The 17,828-nt window shown below is 39.2% G+C and overlaps 3 protein-coding genes across 3 annotated transcripts; 2 read left to right on the top strand and 1 right to left on the bottom strand.

Moving 5' to 3' along the window:
* Positions 1-2,912: 2,912 nt before the first annotated feature.
* comtd1 (catechol-O-methyltransferase domain containing 1) lies at positions 2,913-6,263 on the top strand. The gene is made up of 7 exons (XM_080869472.1): positions 2,913-2,997; positions 3,084-3,202; positions 4,580-4,685; positions 5,261-5,379; positions 5,685-5,739; positions 5,831-5,964; positions 6,080-6,263. The coding sequence occupies exons 1-7, from the start codon at positions 2,943-2,945 to the stop codon at positions 6,230-6,232; spliced, it is 741 nt and encodes a 246-aa protein (XP_080725598.1). The 5' UTR covers positions 2,913-2,942; the 3' UTR covers positions 6,233-6,263.
* A 2,282-nt stretch (positions 6,264-8,545) lies between these two features.
* LOC308388170 (uncharacterized protein) lies at positions 8,546-12,640 on the top strand (the record flags this gene model as incomplete). The annotated part of the gene is made up of 3 exons (XM_080868718.1): positions 8,546-9,469; positions 9,551-9,675; positions 10,082-12,640. The coding sequence occupies 3 exons, from the start codon at positions 8,546-8,548 to the stop codon at positions 11,301-11,303; spliced, it is 2,271 nt and encodes a 756-aa protein (XP_080724844.1). The 3' UTR covers positions 11,304-12,640.
* A 146-nt stretch (positions 12,641-12,786) lies between these two features.
* vdac2 (voltage-dependent anion channel 2) lies at positions 12,787-17,800 on the bottom strand. Its single transcript, XM_080868721.1, has 9 exons — positions 17,656-17,800; positions 16,737-16,808; positions 16,591-16,640; positions 16,306-16,458; positions 16,077-16,129; positions 15,248-15,475; positions 14,891-15,041; positions 14,733-14,790; positions 12,787-13,800 (listed from the first exon to the last, which is right to left on the bottom strand). The coding sequence occupies exons 2-9, from the start codon at positions 16,801-16,803 to the stop codon at positions 13,709-13,711; spliced, it is 852 nt and encodes a 283-aa protein (XP_080724847.1). The 5' UTR covers positions 16,804-16,808; positions 17,656-17,800; the 3' UTR covers positions 12,787-13,708.
* Positions 17,801-17,828: the final 28 nt, after the last annotated feature.

Raw genomic sequence — 17,828 nt, forward strand, 5'->3', positions numbered from 1 at the left:
TTTTTCAAGTCCGTCTTAATGTAATAGTCCCAAATGACAAAATGAATGATATTTTTCTGCAGTCAGTTCTGCTGTTCCCATACTGTTTGTGAAGTCATCTCTCTCCAGCATGGAGAGAGATGACTTCACTGTAAGGAGAATTCACCATTCTTGTGCTTTCTGAGCTACTGTGCATTCAGCGGTTCAATTCAAAGAATGAGTGGAGAACAAAAGGTGGAGCAGCAAACAGCAAGTAAACAATAAACACTGGACAGGTTGGCGAGGCCTGCAACCAAAGAAGAAAACATGCAGTTTCAAATCCAGAGGTACCTGCACAAAAGCACAAAAGCACACAGAACAAGAGAACATAAGAAAAAGCACAAACTGCATGAGTAAGAAGAGAAAAAGTTAATGGCATGCAATATTGACGTATACAGCAAATGTACTGGGAATTAAAGAGAGAAGAGTAGATCAAAGGGCCATCAGCTCATCACTGGAGGTCTCCCGGGCACCTCTCCCTGTAGAAGCTTATGAAAGAGATGGTTCGCATTCAGCTTTAACTGCAAGCTTTATCAGAATAGTTTTAGGCCTATTCTATTGATAGGAAGGCAACAGCAACTCAAATAACCACTCATTACACCCAAAGTAACCAGAAGAGCATCTCTTGATGCACAGCATGTTAAAGCTTGAGGCAGATGGCCTACAGCAGCAGAAGACCACGTCATGTATTGTTTGGATTTTTTGTGACAAGGTTAAAATTTGCTCTTTTTGGACTTCTGGAGAGTCGTCATTGTGTATAGGTACTGCTCCGGATTGTAAAACTTCCCAGCAGCCTACATCAATAGCAGCATAGCAAAGGTATGGAGTCACTTGTCAAGATTGGTTCATTGAAATCTCTGCCAAGGATGCCAGGTATCTGTCATCATCCTAAAATTGGAGTATTTGGACAGGAGAGATCAGGAAAGTGGAGGTGTGAAAGTGACCCAGATGACTCTACAACTTGCTTGTATCCGCCACAAAATTGTTGACTACTGTCAGTACCAACCTTTTATCAAATGTCCCAGAGGAAATATGCACATGCAACTCTGTCATTACTGTTACTGTTGCCTAAATAAGTCTTCGGTGTTTCTGATTGTAATTTGACAATATCATACTGAGCGTGTGGCCCTGTGTTGGCTATTTCCTCAGTGCTATATGTGAGCTCAGCCTTGACTGAACATGGGTTTGATGATTTGCTAGACTTTGCTTAGGTTCCAATTTCACCATTGATTTTTTTTTTTTTTTTTATAACTAGAGCATCCTCTCCTGGGCTTTGTCACTGTTACTGATGTGTGTGGGTTTTTTTTAACCTATAATGATCACTCTCTATGTAGCTGTGTAACTAAATTAGTAGTGATGTGTACACAGTACATGCTGAGGAGACAAAGACAGCTAATGTCAATTAATATCAATTATAATATCTATCTAAAATACACCAACATTAACAAATTTACAAATAACCCACTGGTAACATGAGAACAAGTGAGCCTGTGAAAGTAAAACTGCTAAACTCCTGAATGTACTTCACTTATGAGTCATTTTTAAAACGATAAAAGTGTTGATTCTGCTGTCCAAAGTTACATAAATAGGTTTTCGCCCTAACTTCATTCTTTATTTATTTCACCACTTTTTGACTTCTTGCCCCTGGGTTGCACATACTGGCTTGGTTTTGTTGGACAACTGCCCTTGAATAAACACTGCAGATGGTCTGGATGACCTCAGCTGAAATACTGTAGCCATAATTGCTGACTTGCTCAGCCACCCTTTAAACTGCACTTCTTCCATGATATCTTCCAAGATATAAAAATATTAGGACTTAAATTTAACAGGACAGTAAAAGTGGAATTTCTGTGGTTCGATAGTGTTCAGCTCATGCATACCTTTCAACAAGGTTAGAATATAGATCAAGTTTCAGAGGAGCCACATTTTTTTTTCCCACATCACAATAACTTTAACATTTGGTCTTAACTTTCTCATTATTTTTGTTAATGTCTCTGTTGTGGTGCTCAACATACCCAAATGCCTGTCGGATTAAGCAGGGCAGTACCAGTACATGCATTCAGTACACTACAAACGAAAACAAAAAAGAAAGCCTCTTTAGCCAGCCTACCACTAGGAGGCAGCAATGCAGGCTAGAAAACAATAAGAAAATGCGCTTGAATCTCAATGAAGGATTATTAAGTGTCAGATCACATATCTTCCCAATAAACGGATATGAAATCTTAGAGATAGCTGTCAGAAATAAATGAAATGGCTGATTTTTGATGGCTATATGAAACTGAAAGTCGTGATTTTGATACCTTACATATATTACAGCTTTGCAAATCTGCATCTTGCTTGGGAATAAAGCCGTTTTGTTAAGTGGCAAAACATAGGATGTTACTCTTCCTCTTACGGTGGCCGCTAGTTGTTTTTATTCAATTGTTTTAGCACATAAATTAACACAGGGGGATAAGGGGGAATTAAAGATTCAAGTTTCGAATAGTTGTTCGCATTGTTTATTACACAGTAATAAAGTGCAGATTAATAGATGGAAACTATAAATACAACAGTCTTTCTGTACTATTTTTAGAGGACTCGCTGTCAACCACGGGTAAATCTCAAAATCATTAAGAAAGATTTGTTAAATAACTAAATAAAATAAATAAATAAATGCAAGTTATTAAAAAATATATTTAAAAGATAGTTGTCCATCTTATGCTTTGTTTTCTGAGTTTCATTCCATCGTGTGTTTTCCTAAATGCATCAACCTTGTGCTATCTTTTGCAATATCATTACAAATCAATACGTTGAGCGAAACCCTCTTAAAGGTTAACCAAAACAAATACAGGCTGGCACAAAAAGGCCTGACACAGTGAGAACTGGTAGATTCAAACAAAGAAGCTGCCCTGTGTTTCTTTACGAGAGCCCACAGCAGTAAGATAATGGCTGCAGAGATTAAAGTGCTTTTCTGTGTTGGACTCGCTCTCATACTAACAGGTATGCGATGACTTAAGTAAGGATGTGTGGTTGCAGTTTCTTGGATATCTCTGTTATCTCCATCTGTTTCATATTTTGTTGGTCAGGTGTGGGAAAATCTGCCTTTACTGGGAAAATCCATGGTATAGAGAATGTTGATCCCGTGCTTCAGTATGTAGCTAACAACTCACTGAGGGAGCACCCGGTCCTCACCAAACTCAGACTGGTAAGGTAACCAGACGAGCATAAAGACTGGATGATAACTTCATCACTAATTTCATGATGTTTCTACTGTAACATTTGCCACTTATCTTAGCAAGAAATACGTGACTTTTTTCAGTAAGATGAAACCAACCAAAACCTCTCTTGTTACCTTCACCGTGTTGTTTTTAAATTGCAGTTAATGCAATTTTGTTTCCAGAGTTTAAAAGCATAAATAGTAGATCAGGTGGTGACTCTAAATTTCCCATATGTGTGTTTGTGAATGTCTATGGCTGCCTGTCTCTTTACGACCTGTCCTGGTTTGGCCCGGCCTCTCACCCAGTGTCACCCTCGAGGATAAATAAATGGATATGGCAAATGGATTGATCAGGATTCTCTTGAACACCTTTCACTTAACATGCGCAGTCGTGCTTTGCCAGCATTAATTTACATGCTGAGGCCACCAGCAGGTTATTTAGGTCAGGTGTAGGGCGGGTGGTCATTTCATGCTCCAGGCTAAAAAACTAAAGATGATTGTGTCTTTGAAGTTGGGGCACCCAAACTTTAGGTCTCACTGCCATCTGATTCAACAACAGAATATTTTTTTAAAAGTACCTGCTTAGAATAAAATGTATTTCCTGCTTTAGTGTAGTTTCTGTTTGAGTCAACTTTTTATCTATTGATACTTATATTTAAACAAGGGCAATACAAGTGGAGGAAGACAAAGAAGATAATTAACACAGGATTGAAGCAGTAATAGCTTTGATCACTAGAGGGCAGCATAGTGCAACAAAACCTTACCAAACTGCATGCAACCTTAGTTTCATGCAGTTTAACAACACAATGAGCGTGTTGTCTATTATGTTAGTCAGACATTATATACAGACAGGTAACGCATGAAAGGAAAAGCTAAACCATTATATGTGTGGTAGTGTGCTGATGGAGCCTGGGTATACTATCTCAGAGACAAAGCCAACATGAAGCTGTCTGAAGTTACCACCTTTATCCAGTTATGAAACATTTCAGCCCTTATGGTATGCTCTCTTCCGCAATGATAATGCTCAAATTGATGTATGAAGATCTACTGAATGGCTTGTTTGAATGAACTGAAACATGCGCTATAGCCATCGGATATTTTTCAGTTATGTCACAGTTGTTCGGCTGGATTGACATCTGGTGTCTTTGGACAGTTGTGCTCGAAAGCACACTCTGCTGTTATCTTTTTTTTTTCTTTCTTTTTTTTTTAAACAGCAAATGAAGCAATATATTTAGGAAGAACTGACTTTCATCCTTCTAGTAAAGTTCCAAAAACTGATGATAAATGTCAAGTATTGAAACTTTATGTTTTTTCTTCTTCTGGTTAGTCACCTGGATATTAAATTGCTTTATATTTTCAATTCAGAGAACCCTTGAAGACCAGTGGAGTACAATGATGGTTGCCAGTGATCAAGCCCAACTGATGGCAAATCTCATTAGGCTGATTAATGCCACTAAAGCTATTGAAATCGGTGAGTGAGACCAAAAAGAAAAAGAAAGGCCATTTTAAAAGGCAACAAAAACTACTGTGGAATTAAACTATTTCATAATTATACCAATGCTGAATGTACTAATTAGTATCAAAGTGCTGATCCCATAATAATAATAATATTATTAATATTATTAATATAATAATAAAGACATTCTAAGTATTCTTCCAACTTATTATAATTTAATGCTTGCTTGATTTTTTTTGTCTGAAAATGATTTTTTTGTCTTGAACTTTGCTGTCCGATTTTTTTCAACCAGCTTAGTCGCACAACTAAATCACATCTTTTGACTAAATAAAGATTTACTTATTTTGATCATCTTGAATATAGTGATTTGTTTGGGGTTTTTCAGACTTTGTAAATTTAAATCAGTGACTGGGAATTTTAACCAGAGGAAATCAAATGTTACAAATTCAGTCTTTTTAAAAGGCAGCAAAGTTACATTTGACAGATATTGAACTGTTTGTAGATTCAGGTCCTCGATGGTGTATTATCTGTTATCCATGTTATGCTGAAGATCCAAATCTAAAGTGATTCTCCTTCAAATTATTATGCAGGGATGTACACTGGGTACAATGCACTGAATATGGCTTTGGCCATGCCAGAAAGTGGACGTGTGGTTGCCTGTGAAATAGAAAGCACCTACATAGACATTGCCAAACCCTTTTTTAAAGAGGTAAGAACAGCACAAGACACTTGCACAACACCACAATTTGGCATTTTGCAAGTTAAGTAAAACTGATTGTTGCTTCTGTCAGAGCTAAATTGTGCAGAAGACAGCATGCTGTACATTCAGACTGTCAGTACATCTTCACAAAACACCGTGGTCTGGACAGTAAAAAGGTGTCTGTTCAGGAAAGTGTGTCACATTAGAAGGCACGGCTGAGCAGGAAAATCAATACCTTTTTTAGCTTTTGCAAACACTCACTTTAAAAATCCCTGCAGATTTTCTCAATTACTGCTATTTAACGTTTTCCATAGGCGGGAGTCGAAAACAAGATAGATGTTCGGCATCAAATCGCTATGAAGACACTGGGTAAACACTTTCATAAATCTGTGTCTGTTTCTTTCTTTAAAAACAAGCAATTAAACCATAAATACATATATTTATATCTCTGTTTCACCAGATGAACTGATAGCAGCTGGAGAAGCTGGGACATTTGACTTTGTGTTCATCGATGCTGATAAATTTAACTATGACAGATACTATGAAAAGTCTCTAGAGCTGATACGAAAAGGGGGCATTATTGCAATTGACAATGTAAGTCCACTTCACAGAAGCACAATTAAACTCTGTTAGGGAAGTCATGCTGCAGTGTTGACAATGGGGAGGTGTGCAGCATGTTTTTACAGCTCTGTTGTTGTTGTATTTGAAGGTGCTGTGGAATGGAAAGGTTGTGAATCCTGCTCCCAGTGACTTGACCTCACAAGGTCTAGATGCGCTCAATAAGAAGCTACACAAGGACCAGAGGATTGAACTGAGCATGCTCACTGTGGGGGATGGTCTGACTATTGCTATTAAACGCTAACATCTCTAGTTATAGGTCAGACATATTTTTTCAGTGCATCAGTTCTGATATCAAATAAAAGCACATAAATTCTTTATATTGAGTCTTTTGTTGGTGTATTTAACATCAAATTGAGTGTTATATTTTTTCAGTCTTTACTGTCTCAATGTGTTTTATAAGATAAAATGCCCACGTTATGGTGCTGACATTTCAACATTAATTTCCAGTGGAAAGACGAAAACTACGTCATTGATAATTGTTTTGTGCTTTTAGTTGCATAAGTTTTTTGTTTTTTTAAATTTGACTATACAGAGTAGAGTGCACTGGTATCAAGTATTGCAATTTTGCCTTTGTATAGCACCACATTGGATTTCAAAAGCAGCAATCATCACGTGATTGAAGTGCAGAGATAGGAAACTAGGTGAGAATAGGTCTGCAATTGATTCCATTTTCATGGAATGATGTCTCATTGCAGTCTGATATGCAGCTGGTGAAAGTGAAGCAGAAAAAAGGGAACAGAGCTCAATCAGAGTTCAGTCAGCAATCAGAACATTTAAGTTTCCAGAACAACACTTTGGTGTGTTCTTCTAAAGAATGCATAGACTGGTGAGCAAAAGGTCAGAGGTAACCAGATTCTGTTGACATATGAAACTGAGATCAACATTTACTGAAGCAATGCAGAACAGGGAGAAGGAAAAAAATGGCTCATAAATAAAACCTTATCATCTGGGGCTTAGTCGGGTATCACTACCAACAGCTGAACATGACCGCAGAGCTTACTATGGCAATAACCTCATAGTGAAGTTCACAGGTGACACAGCAGTGTTGGTGCTCGTCATCACCACAGGCAGAAGGTAGACAGACTTGGGCTGTGGTGTAAGGAGAACAACCTAATTTTAAACATCAACTAAACTAAGGGATGATTGCTAAATTCGAGAGATATTAAACTATCTCTACATCAGTGGGGCGGTTATGGAGTTTCCAGCTTCAAATACCTGGGAATACACCTCAACAACACCCTTACCTGGCGTGAACACAACATCATCGACTGCTGTATTTCTTGAGGAAGCCCTAGGCAGTGGGGCTGAACTCCAACACCCTCAGTTCCTGCTACAGGTGTGTTGTGGAGAACACACTGACTGCCTGCATCTCTGTGTGGAACTGCAACTGCACTGTGGCAGAGAAGCAGGCACTGCGCAGCATCAAGTCGAGGTCCACCAGGGTGATGAACAGCTTTTGTTCCCAGATGCTGTGAGACTGCTGAACAGTACCCAACCGCCACGCCTCTGAATACACACAATTTTCATTCTGTATTTTTAATGGACTTAATAAACTTTTAATGGAATTAATAGGTCATTTATTCATTTAAAAGTGTTTTATTTATGTTAGTATTATTCTTTAATTACATTTATATATATTTTTTTAGCTTGACATTACTTTTATTATATTTTAATTAGGTCGTTACTTATTCTAATCATTATGAGCACTGAGACCTCAGTAACTTCATCTCATCCTGTCTTATTTCTCCATGATGGATGACAATAAAGAACTTTGAACCTTGACCTGCATCACTGGCCTTTATTCATGATGTAACTGCTGACAGACGTCACAGGATGAATTCTGAAGCATGCAAGACTTCACTTTCTCCTGAGATTCAGTCAAATGATGAAAACCAAATGGGATAGTGCTTCACAGTACAAATGGCTAATGACCCAAAACATACTGAGAAAGCAATCCAAGGGTGTTACCTGGCAAAGAAATGAAATGTTGTCGAATGGCTGAATTGGTTACCTGACCTCAGTGCAAACGAACATGTCTCTCACTCTTTGAAGACAAACAATCAGCAGCTGAAGGCAGCAGAAGGCAGCTGCTAAAGCCTCTCAAAAGATAAAACAGAATTTGAGGGTGGAGGGTAGGGAGAAAGGTACATGTAGTTATGTAGTTAATTGCTGGAAATATTAAAAATATTCCTAAAATTCATACTAATTAATTACGCCAATCTGAATCTGTCCAATTACTTTATGAAAATAGGAGAATAGGTACATACAACGACGCTGTACAGATTGTTATGATGTTGTTGTTGTTGTTGTTGATGATGATGATGATGATGATGATGATGATGATGATGATGATGATGATGATGTTGAATGGTCATGTTACCGGCGTCACATGCTTAAAATGTGGTGTAAGCGCTGATCAGGTATTAGCTGATGCTACACCCTCTCAGCACCGTGGACAGCTCCATTCTGCATACCTAGCATATGGCGACGGTTATAAAAACCCTCGTGGAGCCTCTCTTTACTGCACCTTTACAGCGCCGACACGATTCACAGCATGGATAACAGACTCTGCAACGCACACAGAATCGCAAAAGAGCTCGATTCACAACAAAAAGCTAGACATTTGCGACCGGATAGCGGTGTCGCCATCAGGGGGACGAACTGGACCAACCCGGTAAATGTACATGCAAAGTTTAATGACAAAGAAGTGATGCAGGGCTTGAATGATCGGCTGGCGGGATTCATAGAGAAGGTGCACCAGCTGGAACACAAGAACCACGAGCTGGAGAGAGAAATTGAAGAGATACGAGGCAAAGCAAAGCCCGCATCTTGTTTAGAGGAGGAGTATGGAGAAGAAGTCAGGAAGATGAGACAGCTGGTTCAGGAAATTGCACATCAGAAGCATCAGATTGATATTGAGCATCAGAATTTAGAGGAAGAGCTTTCCACCTTGAGACGGCAATGTGAACAAGAGGTTCGTAGCAGATCCGATACTGAGAGTAAAATCATGGTCCTGAAGAAGGACGTCAGCGACGCGTATCAGGCTAAACTACACCTGGACAAGAAAGCGCAGTCCCTCGTAGATGAAATCCACTTCCTGAAGAACAACCATGAGGCCCAGGTGGCAGAGATATTGGACCAAATCCAGGGAGCGCAAGTAACTGTGAAAGACCACGAATTTGGACACCCTGGCGTCACTGCGGCACTCCGAGACATCAGGGCACAGCTGGAAGGTCACAGCGCGTCCGACATTCAGCAGATAGGAGAAACTTTCCGATCTCAGATTGCAAGATTAACGGAGGCAGTTGACACCAAGAGAAAGGCTTTAAAAGCGAGCCAGCAAGAGATTCAGCAGTACAGGAAGAGCTTGCAGGCCAAAAACATCGAGTTGGATTGCGCTAAAGGTACCAGAGAAGCGTTGGAGAAGCAACTTCATGACGTCGAGGATCGCCACATGGAGGAAATTATTCACTATCAGGTAAAGTGGTTTTCATGTTATAATTAAGCCGTGCGCATTGTTTATATGCTCACTTAACAAATGTTATCTTTTCTGCCCTAGAACACAATCAAAGAACTTGAAAATGAGCTCATTAGTTGCAAATTCGACATGTCTGGTTATCTGCGGGAATATCAGGATCTGTTGAACGTGAAGATGGCTTTGGATGTGGAGATACTGTCTTACAGGTATTATTATCACGGTGGCTAACTTTTGTCTTCTATGGGAAAGAGATTATTTATGTACTCCATAGACTTTCACATAGATCCCACTTTTCAGACTCTTAGATTAAAGCAGCTCATAGTGCTTTGATCAGGCACTAAGAGCCCTGCATTTATCTAGACTGAAGCTAACTTCATTGTCCCAGGAAATCAATGACAGTGCAGTGCTGTGGAAATGATGTTACTGCAACAGTCAGTTGGTAATGTAATGAGAACAGTTCTTTTAAGGGTCTAGATGGAGAACATTACATTACAGTGTCTATGTCATGTATGAGGTCAGCCTTTGGTAAACTTTAGGTGAAATGTCAGGTGTTTGATGACATTTAAAAGACAACCAACACTTAACATAAGATTTGTCTTTCTTGTCCTGCAGGAAACTTCTCTGTGGTGAGGAGGCTCGGCTGTCCACAGAGTCAGACACACACATCTCTTTGCCCTATATCTACCATCAGTCCCCTATTTACACGCTTCCTTGCCATAACCGACCGGGAGGCCCACGCAGGCGAGCAGAGCCCCACTACAAGTTTGTAGAGGAAATCATAACAGAGACCACCAGGGAAATTGAGATGTCAGAATTTGAGGATACAGGCTCAGAAGAGGGAAATAATGAGCAGGGATGTTCCAAAAGTGAGAGAGGGAGCGGTAAGAAAGAGAATGATAGCAACGATACGAGAGAGAGAGAAGGTGACCAGATATCTGACAGTCAGCAGAATCAAGTATCAGTGGTAAATGAAGAGAATGGACGTGATGGTGGGGGTAAAGAGAGTCCTGATCAGGATGAAGGTAGTGAAAAGGGTTATAAAAATAAAGAAGGGTCACAGGAGACTGAAGTGGCTGAGAATGACGAAGAGAACAGCATAGATAAAGTTGCACAAAAGGAAGATTTATTGGGTGAAAGCTTTGTTGTTGAAGAGCTTGAGCATCAAGAAAAAGCTGAAAGCACAGAAAAGGTGGATATGACAACAGTTACAGTGGAAAAGGCTCAGACAGAGCTTTCTGTTAAACTTCATGATAAACTCCAAGTTAATACTGAGAACAAATCTGAGGCATGTGATCAAGGACATGGTGAGCAAATAAGTTTGACCTCAGCTCTTGCAAATAAGTCTGTTGGCGAAATCTCTGTTCATGAGTCTGAACAATCAGAAAAAACTCAAGAGCTAGGCAACGCTATTCAGGTTCAGGATAAGGTTAATCTTAATTCTGAAACAGATGAGAAGGCCACAGGTTTGACTGCTCAATCAAATTCACATACAGCACTTGTGAATGAGAGAAAGGAACATGCTGATACAGAGCCAAAGGAAAGCAGCAAATCTGATGCTGCAGCTGAGCACAAAGTAGCAAAAAGCATTCAAGATACAAGTAATGATAGCAATAAAGACCAAGAGAAAGAATCATCTCTTACATCTAATGTAAAAAGTCTTCCTAAAGTGGAAAGTCTACAAGCAAATGCTGGGGATAGAATTCAAACGGTTCAATCTGCAGTGCCAAAGGAAAAAACAACCTTAACTGCAGAAATCAATGAGTTTCATCAGGGGGCAGCAGACAGAAACCAAGCACAGCAACCAAAGGGGTCTGATGACTCCGATCGTAAATGATCCGGAAGGTGGACAGTGTAAAGTCAGAGAAACACAAGGGCAATAAAACCAAAACAGGGTTATGGAAGATGTGAAGAATGCTTCCATTTAATGAGACAGCAGTTTAAACAGGCAAATATCAGGCAAACAAAAAGAGAATGGCTTATCTAATTCAAGCATGAAGCAGAGTCAAGCAAAGAGAACAAATCTCAAGGCTGCAACTTCTTTTCCAACACAGAGAACACAATTTCTCTAATGTTTGCTGGAGTCTTGCCTCTAAACCTTAAATCAGCTTGTGATGTATCAAAAAATCCCTTTGAATCACAACAAAACATGTATGAATGTAAAATGAAAGCTGCCTTTAATTGTTTTTTGTCCATCATTATCTGCTTTGGTATGTGCTGACAAATAAATGTGAGATTAAAAGATCCTGATTCTTACTGTGAATGGAGCTGTTATATTTATGAAACAGCTAGCTCGTAACATACATACTGTTTACACTGATACTGTGATGCTCTAAACATATTAAACGCTTCTAATAAAGCTACTTCACTTACTTTGATTTTGAATGCATAAATGTGACATTCCTTTTAAGCCTATACCTAAAGAATTAAACCTGCTAGTACAATTAGGAGACATATCACATGAAATCAGCTGTATTTTCATTTCAAAACCTTTCTTTTTAAATGATTAAAAATAAGTTTGTATTTATTTTTTGCATTTTACACAAAATCCCAACTTTTTTGGAAAGGAAAGGAGTTGTAGGCTTCCATGAGGATTGATTCTCTCATGTCGTGCTGTTGCTTGTTCGTTAGTTTATTGATTGTTCAACGGTGTCCACTCTGTGCTCAACATCTGTTTTTGATATTTTATACCATATCATTCTCTACTGGACTTGATATTTCCAGAACTTTCCCCCCGTTTCCGTCTACTAAATATATCAGATGAATGTGGGTTTGACAGTAAAATCATCTATCATCCTTCCCAAAATATCACTTAAAAGACTCTGAATAACTAAGTAACACACATACACACACAAAAAAAGCCCTCAAGTGGCATGCTAGCTCCAACTTCAATCACCTTTGCAAGACTTGAAGCAGTTGATGGTCCTCATTAAATCTGACAACCTTAGATGGCTGAAGGGTGAATGGCATAAAGTGCTTTAATTTTGGTGTTCAAAGCACACAGAAGACTCAAGGAAGTTGAGACTGCTGTCTGTGCTGCAAAAACGCTGACAGTCTGATTACAGAATTACTAAATTACCTTTCTTGCAATATATTTGAACTATTTTTTCCTGCTCTGTCAGAACAACTTTAATTTGACAGAGGCTTAACAGTTTAAGTTTCTTAAAATATTTTGCCTCATTTAAGAGGTATTCACAAGTCAGATAAGCAAGCAAATTTGACTGAGCTAAGAGACCCTGATCCTCTTTCAAAGTTTAATATTAACCAGTTAATAAATATGGTATGGTTAGTGGTAATCTACCATCGAATACTAGAGTACATTTGTGGAGTTCAAAGACTTTATTGAAAATTAATACACACACAGAAGGACCTTCCAGTGGGCTCTTTGCTCTGAGTAGGGAAGCACTTTTGAGGGTGTACACGTGCAACTTCAAGTGAGAACTCTTGTTCTAGAGATTGACAGTTTGGCATTACTAAGAACATCAATGATGCGTCTCCCAGATCTGTTAGTACAGAAACAAAAGCTTGTTCCCGTTTGTTTGGCCTTGTACACAGGTGTCTTTCAAACTTGCAGTTCCAACTTTAAGCAACCCCCCAAACTATCAAGTTTTAGGGAAGGTAACATGTGCAGCTTTAACAGAACATGAAAAACTGCAATGGACAAAGCAAAACAAAACATCACAGGGATTTATTTTGTCCTTGTGTGCATCGACAGGTAGGTTTCGACCACATTTAAATATTAGCAGAAAAAAAAAAAAAAAAAAGTAGTGTACTAGTGTACTTAACAAGGTTGCAAATAACTGGATGACAAAGGAATATCAGATGGTCATGAGTGTGAATTCAGAGCAAGTATGACAATGCTCCCCAAAGATCAATGTATTGATGTTTACACATTAAAAAAAATAAAGAGGAGTGTCTTGGATTATCACAATAAAGCCACACAGAATTGATGACAAAGTGATTGTATTTATCGGATTATTATGGCAGTGCTGGACAGGAACAATGACATGATTTATAAATATTATGCCAAGAACTGTCTCTTGAACAGATGTGACTACAAAGTAAAAAGCAACAAAAGATAAAATGTACCACTGACAGAAGCACCAACTTGAAGTGGTACTCAAGAGTTTGTTGCAGTAGCCTTTGAACCATTCTCTCCAAGATATCCCCTTGCTGGCTTGAGTTGGACATTTAAGGCCAGGTTCTTCTGATATTCCCTAGTCCTTCCAGTATGAGGAAAGCTTAGGCTTCCAATTCCAAGCCAAGACCCAGCTTGTGGCCTCCTGCGTTGATGTTCTTTCCGTCGACCATACCAGAAAGGGTGAGTTTCACACCTGCACACAAGATGAACTCACATTAACCGTTACAACATTCCTTGCTTAAATCACATTCTGATACTTGTGAGAAAAACGTAGGCGGTTAAGTGTTTCTATAAATGTCTCTGTTATAGGTCAGTTTAGGGCTGTGCGATATGACCAAAATCTCATATCCCGATATAAGAATTCTATCGTCCTGATAACGATATAAATCACAAAAATGTAACATTTTCTGTAAATTCTGTGAATCTCGGGCAGCTCGACTTGTGGGAAGTGTTTCCAGCTGCGCGTCATGTAGCTGGAGTCGAGTGTTTTAACAGATGCATGAAACTATACATTTTTAGACATAAGTTGTAACAGCCGCCGTTTTCTTTGTGAGTATTTATTACACGGCGTGCTGCGGGGAAAAGCCTGTTCTAACGTTTGAGTCTAAGGTTTATTTTTTAGCACCTGGCGGCTCTCTTTTTACTTCTCTTTTAACAGGATCTTGAGCTTTATTGTGAAAGGTTTATGTGGAACATAAACAAGCGGACACGCGATGGCGTTACCGTCGTTGTTGCTAACGACGACGCATAAAAACAGGCGCTTGTCCGTCCGTAGTGTGGTTATATTAAATATAAGAGAAAGAGAGAACTTTAAGAAATTAATATAGCCACTACAGTGACCATCAAAACAATGAAAAAATATTACCGTAAACTGTTTATTTTGCGACACCACGAAACAAACGATAGCGTAAAATGAAACGATAGACGTTTTTAGATCCTCATCAGATATATATATCGTTATATCGAACAGCCCTAGGTCAGTTCATTTATTTATATATAGATCAACAAGTCTAAACTTCTGTGTGGAACAGCGTTAGATTAAAGGATACAAGATTAATACGTGTCGTAAGAATAGATGTTAATTAACTTTTCAGCAGTTGATGAACCTGTAGAAAAGCAACTCACCTGGTCTAAGGGTTTGGGTGTACCCAACACCAACAAGACTATTGTTGTTCACTTTAGCCTAAAGGGTGGGGGAGGGAAAAAAAGTATTTAAGAGTCAGTGTAAGACAATCACTTTTCCTTTTCCACGTTATTCTGAAACCCTGTGCTCAACTACTTACACTGATGGAGGCATCGTTGTCCAGCTGGTATTTGGCTGCAATACCAAAGCGTGTGCTGTTGCTGCCAGCAGTCCATGCCAGGTTGACTGCAGTCTCCAGATTGTCGCTCACCTTCTGGTAGATGGAGCCACCAAACTCAGCACCGTCATTGCTTTAAAGATCATAACACAGATTTTAGGCAACAAGAATCCAAATATGGGATTTCTTAAGAAAGTGTCAATTGACTATAACTCATATGCTTCCAATTTCTCAGAGTTAGGCAGCGGTTTTGGAACTATTTTGAAATTATTTATTATAAATTTGGGGAAAACATTTTAAAATTAAAATCCAAATGAGTAAAACATGATCTCTACTTACACATTGGTATGCAGTTGGAAGTCTCCAGTCTTGTAGCCAATGGCAAAGTTGTTGCGCGCCATTTTTGATTTGGCGGTGTCAAAGCTCATCTGGTAACCAGCGAGCCATCCCTCGTATCCAATGACAGCAGCTCCGTGGATGGTGGGGCCAGCAAAGTCAAAGTCAACATCGCAGCCCAAGTTGACGTACTCACGCTTGTAGGCAGCCTTAACTTTGCCGCTCTTCTTGCTGTTGATGAGAAAAAAAGTCCGTTTTCTAAAACTCAAATAAAAACTTTTAAATCAAGTCCAGCTGAGAGGTTACATTTCTCATAGTATAATAATAAAAACCCATTTGTCTCAGCAGTGGTGTTTAGTTTTAGCATGACACTGTAGCTGTAAACATGCCATCTCCATGTAGCCACGTAACTCCACCCTCACTATGAAAGATGACACGCTTCCTCTGGGCCATGTTCCCTTTCCTCATGTGATTTATATACTCCAGAAAGAAAGCTTACTTGTTGTTGCCTCACCATATGAGCAGCATAGTAAAGTCCAACATATTTCTTCTAATGAAGTTCAACTAACTGCTAAAGCACATTTAAGTAAAAAGTAAAGTAAAAATAACTAAATAGGAATGACTGAGAGCCAGTCTCTGTAATGGCTTTTTAAAAAGACTACCTCCATACTCTGATTAAGGTCACATGGCCAGCAACAACAACTCTCAGAAGGACATGGAGCAAAGATCTGGCTCCTATAATTACTAGTCTAAAGAAACGATGGTCATAACAAGATTCATTCATTAAGATTTCAATAAGAAATCACAGAAATTTTCATTTGATTCATCTTACCCAGTGTTTGGTGAGAAGGTTGTGTCAAAAGTCAACTTCAGTCCTTTGGCAATCTGTAAGAAACAATAATAAATCACTAATGAATGCTGTGTGGTCATCTTTAGAGTGTGTGTGTGTGTATATATATATATATATATATATATATATATATATATATATATATATATATATATATATATGCTTTTCTGTGACATGTTGTTAAATAACAGCAAACGAATACATTCCTAACCTGATCTTCAACGGTGATTTCTGTTCCCAAGGTGTTGTCGGTATTCCACTTCTCAGTGAAGGTCAGGCCATATTCTGACCGCTTGTATTTAGTTTCCAGACTTCCCACGACTTTGCTGGTATCAGTGTTGGAGGAACCAGATGTTTTGAATTCCTGTAAGAGGCAATTTTAGAAAAAATGCCAACAACAAGCATAAGGACAAATTGCTTTGGCATCAAATTACCATAAGGCTGCGCTCTTATTGCAGTTTTTGCCTCACAAATAAAATGACGAAAGAAATCTTACCACTCCGCTGGCTGACTTTGTCTTGACATCAAGCTTCACCTGGCCAAATCCTTAAGGAAAGACACATTGATTTTTTTTTTCAAATTATTTTAAAGCTTTCCTACAATTTTAACACATTGGCCAAACCTTCAAAAATCAAATCATACCATAGCCTTTGTTGAAGATGTCCTTGGCAGACTTGCCCAGGTCAGCATATGAAGGAGGCACAGCCATTGTATCTGTGAACAGAATTAACATACTGTGGTACAATTATCTTAATTTTTAATAAAAGAAGCTCCTTTCTGCTTGCTTTTTCACAAGTGGTCACAGTGGGTAGCTGTACTTGTGTCTGTTCATGATGTGAATGGAAACTGCACATGAATATAATAGGTAGACGTTGCTTTCACATTTTATCCCATCGAAGTGTGAAATACTGTCAGAGTCTGGAGGACATCTTCAGCATAATAATCTACTCTTTCTAAAGTTTTGACATCTGTAATGAAAACTAAGCCTTGCATTGAGGAGTTATAACCATTTCACCATCCCGCTGATGACCTGATGAGCAATGTACACTGCAGCAAAGTCAAACTTGTACTACTGTACTCGTCAGAATACAGTCTACAACTCTATGGTGAAAGCAGCCTATCTGGCTGATAAGAGGCAGCGGGCCTGGCTCTAATTAAACTACGCCTCCGCATTAACTGACAGTCACAGCTAGGCGTGGCGAGGTACATGCCTGTTCCTATTAGGGAGAGGTGTTACTTAAAATGATCGTTCGCTCAAGGAGTCCTCTAGTAGCATGGATAACCAACCATTCTACGTAGTGGATAACCAAAGCATAGCTAATGTTAAAGTTGTGAATGTTTTCCTAAAGTGCTTTTAAGCCACACATCTTACATTTTAGCAGCATTAAGCGCATAACAGCAAAACTGGCCAGTATTCCACGCGACATGTGTCAGGCGCAGCTAAAGCTAGCAGCTAACTTTGCTAGCCTGGAGAGTGCCGGTGTGTCAAGCGCTTCACAACTGATTAATCCGTGCTGTGAAGAAGAATAACATCGTAAGCCTAAATTAAGGAGTCTCTTACCAGTGGAAGATGATGCTAGCGGCGTAGGAAAGTGGCTTTTATTACAAATATTCCTCACAACGCAAAACCGAGGAAGGCGTCACCGGTTGGAGGGCGAGCTGAAGGAGACTTACGGCAACCAAATCCTGACCTATCACGTCGTAGCTCAGGACCCCAGGCAGCCACAAGGATGC

The sequence above is a fragment of the Rhamphochromis sp. 'chilingali' genome (assembly GCF_963969265.1).
Source record: "Rhamphochromis sp. 'chilingali' genome assembly, chromosome: 20".
NCBI lineage: Eukaryota > Metazoa > Chordata > Actinopteri > Cichliformes > Cichlidae > Rhamphochromis > Rhamphochromis sp. 'chilingali'.

Bases quoted from the DNA above. Each gene is read 5' to 3' on its own strand.
- comtd1 (XM_080869472.1), top strand. From the start codon at position 2,943: ATGGCTGCAGAGATTAAAGTGCTTTTCTGTGTTGGACTCGCTCTCATA. The intron at 5,740-5,830 runs GTAAACACTTTC...CTGTTTCACCAG, and splicing joins AATCGCTATGAAGACACTGG to ATGAACTGATAGCAGCTGGA. The intron at 5,965-6,079 runs GTAAGTCCACTT...TTGTATTTGAAG, and splicing joins GCATTATTGCAATTGACAAT to GTGCTGTGGAATGGAAAGGT.
- vdac2 (XM_080868721.1), bottom strand. From the start codon at position 16,803: ATGGCTGTGCCTCCTTCATATGCTGACCTGGGCAAGTCTGCCAAGGAC. The intron at 14,791-14,890 runs GTAAGTAGTTGA...CCCACCCTTTAG, and splicing joins ACAACGATGCCTCCATCAGT to GCTAAAGTGAACAACAATAG. The intron at 13,801-14,732 runs GTGAGTTGCTTT...TCTTGTGTGCAG, and splicing joins CACCCAAACCCTTAGACCAG to GTGTGAAACTCACCCTTTCT.